At 40.4% G+C, this 13,609-nt stretch overlaps 1 protein-coding gene and 1 long non-coding RNA gene across 2 annotated transcripts; both read right to left on the bottom strand.

Annotated features, from left to right (window-relative positions):
- Nucleotides 1-1,905: 1,905 nt before the first annotated feature.
- Nucleotides 1,906-4,410, bottom strand: LOC114459130 (protein NLRC3-like; the record flags this gene model as incomplete). Its single annotated transcript, XM_028441484.1, has 3 exons — nt 4,158-4,410; nt 2,143-3,958; nt 1,906-2,065 (listed from the first exon to the last, which is right to left on the bottom strand). Coding segments are annotated over exons 1-3 (2,229 nt in total), but the record flags the coding sequence as incomplete, so codon positions are not given.
- Nucleotides 4,411-4,478: 68 nt separating this feature from the next.
- On the bottom strand, nt 4,479-9,742 carry LOC114459129 (uncharacterized). Its single transcript, XR_003673241.1, has 3 exons — nt 9,419-9,742; nt 9,166-9,276; nt 4,479-4,536 (listed from the first exon to the last, which is right to left on the bottom strand). It is a non-coding gene; the product is annotated as an uncharacterized LOC114459129 (long non-coding RNA).
- Between the last annotated feature and the right edge of the window lie 3,867 nt (nt 9,743-13,609).

The following is a 13,609-nucleotide window of genomic DNA, read 5'->3' as shown; positions in this document are numbered from 1 at the left end:
ATTATATATCTTTATACTCAATAAATCTATTCATAAAATATATTCAGGTCAACTTGTTAGCTGTCATTTTCAGAACAAGGACAAACCGTTTCAGAACATCTGATTTTAACTTAATCTAAATCTAAAAATAACACAACCATGTACGTAAACGAAGAGACAAATCAGATATAAACAAGACAATCAGATGAACACTAAAATGTCAGTTTGACCCAAAATGCACAAAGTCTAAATCATTAACAAATAATTATAATTATATTTTAAAATTAAACTTAATACATGTTAAACAACTCATGTTCTACACACCTAAATAAATCAAATAAACAGACACCATAGACCCCTAAATGATCAATAATAATGAATATATAAATAAATCTTAAACATAATTTGTATTGCTTTAAATCACCAGTAAATGACATCTTTAACTAATTACAAGGAGCTGATCATTTGATTTCTAAAGATATAAAAACACTGATAAATCTATGTTTGAGGCCCAGGGAGTGAGCAGACCCTGAGGACCACAGCTGTGTTTTAGATGAGTGTCTGTTCTTCTATTGACTTGTTATGACTTGTTGATTCATTTTCTGTTCATCTCTAATAAATTGATTGATTGATTCAGCAAAACCTCTGACTATGTCTCTCTCTATGAAATCTCAGGTGCTGAACATGAGAGTTAGCTCGAAAACTCTAACAATTGTTAAAAAAATGATATTTATAACGTAAGTCTACAGTTTGAAATAGATTTAAAAAACATACATATTTCTGTTTTAATAATTGTATGAGTGGGTCAAGTTAAACATTTTATTATTTTATTTTATATTATGCATTATTGGAATGTCAGTGCTAAATAAATATTTTCATATTTTAAAGGCAGGGTAGGTGATTTTTGAAAGCTAGCATGATTTTGAATGTAGCTTACCCCCCTCCCCTCTGTGCTCCGTCTCACTCACATGCATTAGCACAGCTGCTGCAGAAGTGGATCTAAGCTCATTGTTTGTATTGTGTAGAAACTATGTCATCTCATTCAGCAGTAAGTTAACACTAAACTTTATCATTATATACTGTATGTTAAAAAACGTGACTAAAATAATCTGTTTTAAGTCTGTCACCAATGACGCACTTTGAGTGCGGGCTCGTGCACGTGAGGGGTGGAGAACGAAAAGGAAGACAGAGAGACGTGATTGGTTAATAAAAAACGAACTGTCTTTTTTCATTGGTCAAAGTTTTTACAGGTTTACAGCTGCTACACATGATGGATTTTCTTTGTTCCTTTTTTAGAGCACATAAGATCTTAATTTCTGTCAGAACATTAAGAAAATTTCAACGAAAAACTTATAAAGTGTATCTGGAAAAAATCCCCTACCCTACCTTTAATTGATTGATTATTTGAAACATTGGTTTTGATTCATATACTGTAATTGCAATGTTTTAATTTTAGTGATTAATAACATTCAGTGCTGGAAGTGCAATAATTTGTTTTGGTTTTTGGCCAGTAATTTACATTTTGGTTCATCCCTAATTTTTTGACTTGATAACTTGTGTCAGAGAAAAGATTAAAATCACACCTTCATCACATTCCTCTGATACAGCTCTCTGTCACACATGTGATGGGGATTGATGTGAACATGTGATGAGCTGCTGTGATGTGTCTCACCTCAGAATGTTCAGTCTCTGAGAGAGCAGCTTCACTGCTGAGTCTCCTGGATGGTTGTAGCTCAGGTCCAGCTCTCTCACACTGGAGGAGTTGGAGCTCAAAGCTGCTGCCAGAGAAGCCCCGCCCACCTCTGTGATGACACAACCTGACAGACTGGATTCAGAAAAACATCCACAACTCAGGAAAAAAGTGAGGAGATGAGGAACAGGACAATGTTGATGGAGCATGTGATCCACTGACCTGAGATAGTCCAGTTTACAGTGAGGACTATTCAGTCCTTCACACAGCAGCTTCACTCCTGAATCCTGCAGATCATTGTTACTCAGGTCCAGATGTTTCACACTGGAGGACTGAGAGCTGAGGACTGAGGACAGAGCTGCACAGCTTCTCTCTGAGAGACCGCAGGAACTCAACCTGATATAGAATCAGAGAAACCTTACAGATGTTTGTCTGTGAGAGAATTAAAGACATGTTCTTCTAAAGTCACATACTCAGCTTTCTTGGAGGCTTTAATCACTGGGAGCAGTTTCAGAAAAGCTTCCTCTGAAGGAGAGAAACTCTTCAGGTCAAAGACATCCAGATGTTCTTGTGATGACAGTAAGATGAAGACCAGAGCTGACCACTGAGCAGGAGACAGTTCCTCTGTAGAGAGACGTCCTGATCTCATGGACTGTTGGATCTCCCCCAGCAGAGAGTGATCATTCACTTCATTCAGACAGTGGAACAGGTTGATGATTCTCTCTGTGGACAAACTCTCACTCAGCTTCTTCTTGATGTATTTAACTGTTCTCTGATTGGTCTGTGAGTCACTTCCTGTCTGTGTCAGCAGGCCTTGTAGGAGCCTCTGATTTGTCGGCAGTGAAAAACCCAGCAGGAAGCGGAGGAACAAGTCCAAGTGTCCGTTTGGACTCTGTAAGGCTTTGTCCACCGCACTCTGGTGGAGAAGGATTAAGTCAGGCTCAACTCCACCATGGAGAAGGTTCATGGAGGTCTTCTCCGTCTTCAGTGGTTGATGTTCCAGCAGGTTGACTTCAGAGCTGATGAAGGTCTGATGGACATGAAGAGCAGCCAGAAACTCCTGAAGGCTCAGGTGGATGAAGGTGAACACCTTGTCCTGGTACAGGCTGCTCTCCTCTCTGAAGACCTGTGTGAACACTCCTGAGCACACTGAGGCAGCTCTGAGGTCCATGCCACACTCTGTCAGGTCACTCTCATAGAAGATCAGCTTTCCTTTCTGCAGCTGCTCAAAAGCCAGTTTTCCCAGAGACTCTATCATCTCTTTGTTCTGTGGACTCCAGTGGGGATCTGTGGCAGCTCCTCCATCAAATTTCACCATCTTGACTTTGTTCTGAAGGACCACATAGTGGCTGTAGATCTGAGTCAGAGTTCTGGGAAGCTCTCCCTCCTCTCTGCTCTTCAACACGTCCTCCAGAACTGTAGCAGTGATCCAGCAGAAGAGCGGGATGTGGCACATGATGTGGAGGCTACGACACGTACTGATGTGGGACATGATCCTGCTGACCGTCTCCTTATTTGTGGACCTCTTCTTGAAGTACTCCTCCTTCTGAGGGTCATTGAACCCTCTGACCTCTGTCACCATGTCCACATGCTCAGGAGGGATCTGATTGGCTGCTGCAGGCCGTGTGGTTATCCAGAGGAGGGCTGATGGAAGCAGTTCTCCTCTGATGAGGTTTATCAGCAGAACCTCCACTGAGGTGGACTCTGAGACATCAGTCAGTGTCTGAGTGCTGATGAAGTCCAGAGAGAGCCGACACTCATCCAGACCATCCAAGATGAACAAAACCGGGAAGTCCTGGAAGCTGCAGATTCCTGCTTCTTTGCTTCCAGAGAAGAAGTGATCAACAAGTCCCATCAAGCTGAAGCTCCTCCCCCTCAGCACGTTCAGCTCTCTGAAGGTCAGTGGGAATGTGTAGTGGACCTCCTGCTGGGCTTTGTCTTCAGCCCAGTCCACAGTGAACTTGTGTGTTAAGAGTGTTTTCCCAATGCCAGCCACGCCCTTTGTCATCACTGTCCTGATTGGTCGAGGTCTTCCAGGAGGAACTTTAAAGAATTCTTCTTGTGTGATGGCTCTTTCTGCTGTGTCTGATCTCCTGGATGCTGTTTCTATCTGCATGACCTCGTGTTCCTGGTTGACCTCTCCACCCCCTCCCTCTGTGATGTAGAGCTCTGTGTAGATCTCCTTCAGGAGGGTTGGACTTCCTGCTTTAGCCACGCCCTCAGACACACACTGGAACTTCTTCTTCAGCTTGGACTTCAGCTCACGTTGGTATCGATGAGCCTTTGTTCCTGAATGAAGACAAACCTAATGTTAGAATGAAGAAGTCAGAGCAGGTTTGAACATTGGAGATCAAAGTGTGTGATGTTCTCAGTCTGGATGGTTCCTCAGATTAAATGTGACTGACTGAATCATGCTTTGAAAAAGAAAAGCCAGATTTGTGTCCTTCATGTGATGTTCCTCACAGTGAAGATTTTCACATGCTCTTACTGCTCTGCAGACGCTCAGCCAGCTCCTCCTGCTTCATCCTCTTCAGGAAATACAGTGTGATGTTTAGAAAGGCCTCCCTGCTTCTCCTCTGCTCCTCTTCTTCACCCTCCATCTGACTCTCTGAGCACTCTGGATCATCTCCATCCACAATCTTATGCATGTGTTTGAGTTCAGCCTTAACAAAGCTGATGATGTTGTCCTCCAGCAGCTGGAACACAAACACATTAAAGGTGATGAGGCCTGCTCCAGTCATCAGAGAGCCTGAAGAGAGAGAGAGAGACAGAGACTGCGTGCGTGCGTGCGTCTCTTTGTAGACGTACACACCGTAAAGATGGAGTCAGGCTCAGCTCCAGAGGAACCATCCACACCCTCCAAGCTGCTGTGGAGAAGACACAGACACTCAGACATGCTGAGGAGCAGCTGGAGGAAAGCACAGGAAGCTCTGCTAACATCATGTGAACATCAGTAACAGTGGGTGATGTCCTGCAGAGCCACAGTGCAGTGAGTGTGGAGCAGCCTTTGGAGCTCAGCTCACGTGAACGTGATGCTGTTGTCAACTACAACCATTATGATGAATTTTTCTGTCATCATTTAGTAACCATAGACACGCCTCATAACTGATCAGCTTTATTGATCTCTTTGTTAAGACAAATAAAGTTGCATTGGTGCATGTACCGAGTGTCCTTTTGCCAAGTTCTTCTTCTTCTTCTGATATTTTTAGCGCTAGTTTCCTCTTCCTCTGCAATGTTAGAGGTGGATTGGTTATAAAAGCATTTTATTAATAAGTTATATAACGTATATGACTAATAAGTTACAGTTATAAAAATATATATACATATATGCCTCCAATTGGCGGGTCAATCATTAGTTACCAGTGGCAACTGCTGGTTTCTAGCGGTATTGCAGGAGTTACAAGTTAAAAGATGTGTTCCAAAGGTCACATGTACAGAGTGACTGATTAATGCTGTGATTGTAAATGTTGGAGCGACAGACAACGTGCACTAAAGCCATCCCAGTGCACATCCAGCTGCTGTCTGAGCCTCCATTGGTGAGTGTTACAATGCTTAGAAATGATTGATCAACCGCTGATGATTTATTACAACATCTCTATGGGTCATAGAGGGATACGGTTACGTACTGAAGCTGGGGCTAATGACCCCCTAACCAACCTGAGGACCCCCCAGGAGCAGCACTACACCTGGGTCTGTGTACGTTTAGGAAGCGTCAGTGAACACACACAACAGTTGTGCTAAAAGGCTGATGGCTGTGTGTGTTTAAAGTGAAATAGTGTGACATGTGATGATGTAATGCTGCTGTCATTCAAACAACACAGAATCACACAGAGATTTTAGAGAAGTCTGACCCTCAGCTCTCTTTAAAAAGTCACACATTTCACATTTTAAACATGATTATTGTTCACGTATCAATAAGTGAGTCTTTGTTCAGGATGTTTGTTTGTTTGTTGATCCTTGATTTCATTTATAGCTTTGGTCAGAATCCACTGGAAAAAGTCTGTTCACACATTCTTAACCTCCTATTATCCTCAAATATCACCAACACATTTTACCCTTGGGGTCAATCTGACCCCAGTAATATTTACCTCCAGAAAATGATTTTCAGAAAATCATTGACCAAGTTTTAGGAGGTATGTAACTAATCTAGATTACCTCTTATCTAACGCTAACTTCAAGGATTTAATCAGTGTGTGCTGGACTACGAAGCTCGCTAACGTCTGATGAAGTTAAACCACCATGGAAACTTAAGCTGAACGGCTAGCCTGCTCGGCACCAGGTTTTTCTCTGGCTAGGATCTTAGCGAGTGATAAAGTCCCGCCTCCTGACCAATCAGATCTCTTAGAAAGCAAGCTGTCTAATAAAAGGTCATATGTGAAGACGTCACTGTGTGGATCTGATCTGACAGGAGAGAGAAAATTTAGTCATTGATGCAATCCTTTCATTGACCAATGACATCATTTAGTAAAGATATAGATTTATATCTGATGGACTGATCTACAGTCAGTATGACAGATCATTTGCACAGACAGGTGAAGTCATATAATAATTCAATGAATTCATTAATGCATGACTTCACTCGTCCACACATACGGATCTAGACACAGGCTTCATCAGCTGACTGTGAATGTGTAAAAACATGAGATTATTTATGATATTAATTCATTGAATGGGATATTCCATCTAATAGATTAATATCATAAATAATCTCACACTTTTACACATTAACAGTATCAGCAGCTTCCTGCCTGTGTTATTTCATTGCTGCCTTTTCTGCATCAACTATGTTGTTTTTGGTCTGAATTATGAATTTTAATTATTCATCATTTTAAACTTCAGTAACACCTGACCTGTGGATCAGATCTGAGGGAGTATAAAAGCTCCGCCTCCTGGTGCGCAGCACTACTGTTGCTCTTCACTGTCATTATAAATATAAATTCATCATATTTATTTAATCAATTAATCAATCAATCAAATTGTATTTATAAAAAGAAGCTCCTTTCATACAGCAAGTATAAGATGATAAGCTCCTCCTCCTGTAAAGCTCTACCAGTTTTCTCCATTGTAGTGATTGGTCAGACATTGCAAGCTCCACCCCTTTCATCTGAACGTGCACGTACCCAGGCTGAAAACACTTGGCTATAAGTAGCGTGTTGTTATCGACCTTCGTAGGACAGCTTCTCTGTAATGGAGATTAATCCAGGATATAATAATCTAGATTAGTAGCATAGGGCCTTAGTGTCAGACACTTTGTTTAATTGTTGAATCCATAAATAAGGCCTTGATAATGAAACATTGACCTGTTCTCTAGCGTCACCATCAGGACAAACTTTTACATTATAATTAATTTATCTGGAATAATTTTCATCCAAATCTTCTCAAATTTACTGACAACATTAATGAGCACTAGAGTATGAACCTATTGGTTGTGGTGATGATTTGACCTTTGACCTTTACTGCAGCGCCACCATCAGGTCAAACTTTCACTTTTACAGTTAGTGGATCTGGAAAATATTTCATCTAAATCTTTTCTAATGTGTGGTGAACATTCATGACTCACACAATGAACCATAGTGATTGATGTTGGTGACCCCCCCCCTTCCTCTTATAGACATTTATTTACTTATTTGTTTCTTTTTTTTGTAACATAGATAATAATAATAATAATAAAAACTCAAAGCGTGAACAGAAGCAATTATTCTTTCACTCCAGTCATACTAGTGATGGTAAGCGACATTGTAGCCACAGGTGTCCTGGGGCAGACTGACAGAAGTGTGGCTGCCATTTGGTGCCTACGGCCCCTCTGACCACCACCAACATTCATAGGAGTTATTCACTAAAGTTTCACTCCTCTTTTAACAGTGGCAGAGTTTTTCTTTATTTCTTTATTTAGTTTTATTTATTTATTGTTTTTGTGGTTGTTTTTTGTGTGTGAGGGGTTTCACATGTTTGAAAATGAAAAAATGAAATATCAATTTTACTTTATAATGTCATGTATCAACTCTGCCTCTCTAGGTGTGGAGATGTAAAGTCACACACACACACGTTTTACACCAATGTGTGTAATATGTGTTTATCACAATGAATAAATATCATCATGATCATCTTATGTTTAATTAATTGTATCAAATTATTTTTTGTGATAAATATTGAATGAGGTCAACTTGACCCCAAGAATAAAAGGAGGGTTTAAGGGATTGCTGCTACAATATATGGTCAATTGGAGGCGTGTCTTAAAGGGGACATATCATGCTAAATCCACTTTTTTAGCCCTTAAATGCATTTTGTTGTATATTTAGAGTGCTTAGAAGTACAGAAAAGTTCAAATTAGTCTCTTCATTCGCTTCATTACACCGTCTCCCAGCATCAGAACCTTTTCAAAGTGCCTGGTTGAGTTTTATTTTTCACGGAAATGTACCCACATCTGTGGGTAAGGTCATTTTTGTGTGCACGAAGCACTTCAAGGATGACTGCTTCGCCGGTATAAAGAAGGATTTGCCGAAAGACTTTGTCTGATTGAGGGTTCAATTCCTTCTATCTTTGGAGACGATGAACAGAGCACTTCGGTAAGCTGTAAATAACGCTTAAATGTGATGATAAGACATCCCTGTCATTGTTTTGTTAGCAGTTGCACCGTCTTCAGACTTCATATGTTAGCGCTGTGTGCTCGTTTTAGATCCTTGATGATATGGCCTACGTGATTTAACTTAAGTCTAAAGTTTTCATTAGTCATTTCATTTTGCCGTTTTTGTCTGTGAAAAGACTATTAAAATGCATTTCGTGACGTTAGCTTGGCGCTAGCGTTAGCTCGGTGCTTGTGTTAGCTCACTTGTTTGGGTTCTGCAGGTTCATCATCTTCATTTTCATTTCGCTCCGCTGGGTCAGACTCTGGCTGGAACATGTAAGGCTGGATGGACAAGTCTTCTGTTGTTGACATTTTGTAAATAACCTCTGAATAAAAAGTTTCTGCGCCGCTACATAGCCGTATCTCTTCTATCAAACTACAAAAATGGCCGAGCAGGGTGGAGTTGAACCGAGTGTCACCTGAAGAGGGGGCGGGGTATGGAGTGTCTCATTTGCATTTAAAGAGACCGCACCAAAACGAGTTGCTCTCAGAAGCACATCAGAAAAGGGGTAGAAAAGGGGTGGAGCTATAATAATGAGGAATTCAGACCCAAGCAGTGCAGCTCCGCTTTATATAGACCACAACTGTATGATTTATATGTAAAAAGGAAGGATTTAAAACCATGATATGTCCCCTTTAATGTAAATTAGCCTGAACATGTGCTAGCTTTAAAACAGGTGGGATTAATCAACACTGCTGTGTGTACGACCTCTGTCCACACGCTTCATAAATACTGATTCTTTTTGTACTGGTGCACATTCTACATTTCATTGGTCTGAACGTATTTAGAACCAGTTCTATGAACGGATCAATAAATGAGGCCCCTGGACCATCAGGAAGACAACCAGCAACCTTCTTTATGTGGACTCACTGTGGGTCAGTAGATGGACCACCTTTGAAGTTAATGGGTCTGTGCATGGACCGGTCACTTCTAAAGGACACACAGCTGGGTCCAGGTCCAGGTGTGAGCTGCTTCCTGGTCCTTGAAAACACACACACACACACACACACACACACACACACACACACACACACACACACACACACACACACACACACACACACACACACAGTGTAACACTGATGTACAGAGGTGTGAGTGCTGAGCTCTGACGTGGTCTCACCTCTGATCTTCAGTCTGGATCTCATGTTGTTCCTTCACCGTGTCCTGATCCATCTCCACGTCATGAGATGATGAGCTGAAGATATGAGTGTGAGACAGACAGCGCTACCTGAGTATCATGGTAAAGAGTGTAAACACACATTAGAGAAGATAAAAGATGTCAAAGCTCTGAGTTTCACAACAGATATCTCGAACTCTGAAGTTTAACAGCACACTGGCTGGATGAGAGTTAGTGCTACACAGTGTGATGCTAACGCTAAATGCTACACACTGTGATGTTAACGCTAAATGCTACACAGTGTGATGCTGACGCCAAATGCTACTCACTGTGATGCTAATGCTAAATGCTGCTCACTGTGATGCTAACGCTAAATGTTACACACTGTGATGCTAACGCTAAATGCTACACAGTGTGATGCAAATGCTAAATGCTACACACTGTGATGTTAATGCTAAATGCTACACACTGTAATGCTAACGCTAAATGCTACACACTGTGATGCTAACGTTAAATGCTACTCACTGTGATGCTAACGCTAAATTCTACACACTGTGATGCTAACGTTAAATGCTACTCACTGTGATGCTAACACTAAATGCTACACACTGATTCTAACTCTAAATGCTACACACTGTGATGCTAACGCGAAATACTGTGATGTTAACACTAAATGCTACACACTGTGATGCTAACGCTAAATACTGTGATATTTTATTGTTACAATATTGTTAATGTCTTTCCACCAAGCTAGTGAAGCTATTGGGTTTTTTTCCTTCTCAATTTCAGCTCCTTTATTATTACATTTTTATTTAAATTTACATTTTTGACTGACTGAAGCAGTGGTATTGTGAGTCAGGTTGTATATTCCTATATTTACTAAGCAAGAGAAGCTGTTTTTCACTAAACCATTTTGAAGAGAAGATTTATATTTATTCTTAACGTTTACCAACCAATAGGGATGTAACGATTAATTGTAAGGCAGTTAAAAATCGATTCTTAGGTATCACGGTTGATATCGATACAATGAAAATTGAATCGCAGTACTTTTTTTAAACAGCAGACGGCGCTATATATCATTCTCTTGTCCTGCGGACAGAATCTCTTACTACTCTCTTTCTTGGCGCCTTCTACTCTTAAACATGTTCATAAATTATTCCTTACCCCTTTAGCACCGAAAGAATATCTGTAATATTACGTGAATATCTGTAAAAGTCACGTTTTTATATTAGCTCTGTTTGCTAGCATAGCATCTCTTCTTCACTGCACAGAATATCTGCATGCCAACTGACCACTGGGTTACCAGCGCCCTCTGCTGGTCCAAACAAATATCTGATGTAAATACAGAGCAATGACTGTTTGTTTTTTTTAAGTCCAATTGTTAAGACACAAAATACATTTTCAGTTGCACTTTTAAAAAGAAAATGAACTATTATGCAGTTTTGCATTGTTTACTGTAGAACCAGAATTTAAATTAATAAGCTTCTTCTTCATTTGTGTTATTCCTTTATTTATTTAATTTAAGATGTATTTTTAGCTAAATTGCATTGTTTTGAATAGTTTATCAAGGGATTCTTTTGACAATGAAAAACAAAAGGAAAATGGTACAGAATTTTCTTTCTTTTCCCTTAAAAAAATAAAGGAATATTTTCAGTCATCATTTGTCTACAGTCCCATTTTGTAAAATAAATTGTGAGAGAATCGTAATGTGAATCGAATCGTATTGGGAGTTGAGTGAATCGTTTCATCCCTACCAAACAAACTAGATAAGCTGTTTTTTTTCTCTCAATTTCAGTTCCTTCATTATTTAATTTTTATTTAATTTTACATTGTTAATTGCACTGACTGTAATTCATTTATGTATTGGATCGGTATCGGCCAATAGGAAACATCAGATATCGGTATCAGTATCGGAGGTGAAAAAAGCTAATTGGTATATCTCTAGTCATAACAGCCTAATGTCAGCTTTAGGCTGTGACCTCATTTTCTCTTGCGGGCCAAATTATATGCTCTGAAGGGCCAGATTTGGCCCTCGGGTCTTGAGTTTGACACATGTGATGTAGAGTTTTCTCTTCGGGGAATGTCCATTATATGTTTACATTTGAGTAGTTTTTTTCTGGACTAACTATTTACAGGCCTTAAGAGTGGTTCATGAATTGCCATTTTTAAATTTTTCAAGCATCACATAAGTAAACAACATGGTTTCTGAACGGAGTATGTAAATGGTTATTGGAATGAACTTGATTCATATAGATCTTTATCACCACACTGAAACAGTCTCAAAGCGCTTTACATATCAGCTAATTCACCCAATCACTCTCACATCCACACACCAGTGGGACAGGACTGCCATGCAAGGCGCTAGTCGACCACAGGGAGCAACTTAGGGTTCAGTGTCTTGCCCAAGGACACTTCTACACATAGTCAGGTACTGGGATTGAACCCCCAACCTCTCGATCAGAAGACGACCCACTACCACCTGAGCCACGGTCTCCCTATGTGCCCGTATTAAAAACCAGTTGAGGAGCACAGTGGGACAGGAGAGACTGAGTGGACTTATCATGATGTCAATAGAGAATGAGAGAACAAAGGAAATGGACATAAACAGCATCGTGGACGAGTTCACGGAGCGCAAAGCTCGTCGTATGCCCTTCAAATAGTGGTGAGTAGGTCTATAGTACTTCATATTGAAATAGTGTTTGTGAACACGTGGGCCGCTGTGACAGTTTTACTAAACTTTCTATCTACTGATACAGGCTCTGAGTTGAAATGGTTAAAGTGGGTGTCAAAATGATGCAGTCGCTATCCGTGGTGCTGAGATGCTTTGAATTTATGTTGTTTTATTTTTAGTGACCATGTAACCTAATGTTTTTGTTGTTCTCTTGTTTTATTATACTTCATGTCCGTTTGATGGACTTCAAAATGACAGTCGCTCTACGTGGTGCCGAAGCTTGTAGGCCCCGCTGTTGCAGGCATGTGTATGTTGTAAAATGATGTTATCATGAGCTCTGTTATTTGAGTTTAAAGGGCCCGGTCATTAGCCCCGCCCCGGCCCTGATTTGTTAGGCTAGTGGCCAAAGCATCACCTTGGACAAAGTTATTAGAGATACTTTTCTCACTAGTTTTGCTGGAACTCTGATTCCAATCTGTTTGGGGGGTGGGGGTAGAGCAGCAGCGCCGTATCAATACTAGTGAGCCTCTCAGTTTGTGTAGGTTTAGCAGCACTGCATTATTTAAAAACCACATGAATTTTGTCAAGTTTTATCTTTCTACACCTGATTTAAAGTATTTAGGTGCGTTATGCATCTCATCTACAGCTGCTGCTCTAGCTGTCCTCCATGTTGTTATAACTTTGTTGCGGTACCAACGTCCTTCCCAGCTTTAGTCCGTGTTCAAAACAAAACACGAAGCACGTGATGCATTCAATGTGCCTCGGAATAATAGGATAGAATGATATACAACATGAAAAAACTGCCCCGCGACCGTGAAAACAGGAACAAGCAGGTCAGAAAATGGGTGAATGAAAAATGGATACAACCATGGATTTTACCGATACAGGCACACAGTGACGACGCATCTCGGTTTCACCCATCAATTGTACCGATGCACGCTGAATGGATCGATACACTCGCATCGCGCATGTTTGATTTGTATCGATTCATCTCCACATGCTTAGTTGGTTCAGATCCTTTCATGAGGTTCAGTGTCGAGGCAAAACCAGCTTTGTACTGACCCTCGTTACTGAAACAGTCTTATTTAAAGTGGTTAGCACACACATACAAGCTAACACAAACCGTAGCTAGCACGTTGTCATTAAAAATGGAACACAACCACTGTCTCTTCTGTTCTTCTGTATCTGGGACAGACTATAAACACTTATGATGATTTGTAGAACCAACAACAGAGCCATTTGTGTGTCTAGCTCTGAGTGACGACATTGAGAAACACTACTGCTATCTTACTAATGGACACACCAAACTCCACCTCAGGGATGAACGCCCCCCTCTCTGATGTCTCCTATCACCGATCAGTTTAATTATTTAGAAGAGAAGTAGAAGCTATAAAGAACAATAAAAAACAAATAAACAAAGTGTGGCACACACACATACACACAGAATTTAGACTTTAGACAATAGTCAATCATCAACTGCCTGATAAATCATTGACTATAACATCATCATGAAAACAATTGAA

Source organism: Gouania willdenowi, unplaced genomic scaffold (genome assembly GCF_900634775.1).
Source record: "Gouania willdenowi unplaced genomic scaffold, fGouWil2.1 scaffold_268_arrow_ctg1, whole genome shotgun sequence".
NCBI classification, from domain to species: domain Eukaryota; kingdom Metazoa; phylum Chordata; class Actinopteri; order Blenniiformes; family Gobiesocidae; genus Gouania; species Gouania willdenowi.
Note: the sequence above shows the minus strand (reverse complement) of the source record. Positions and strands in the feature narration are given on the sequence as shown.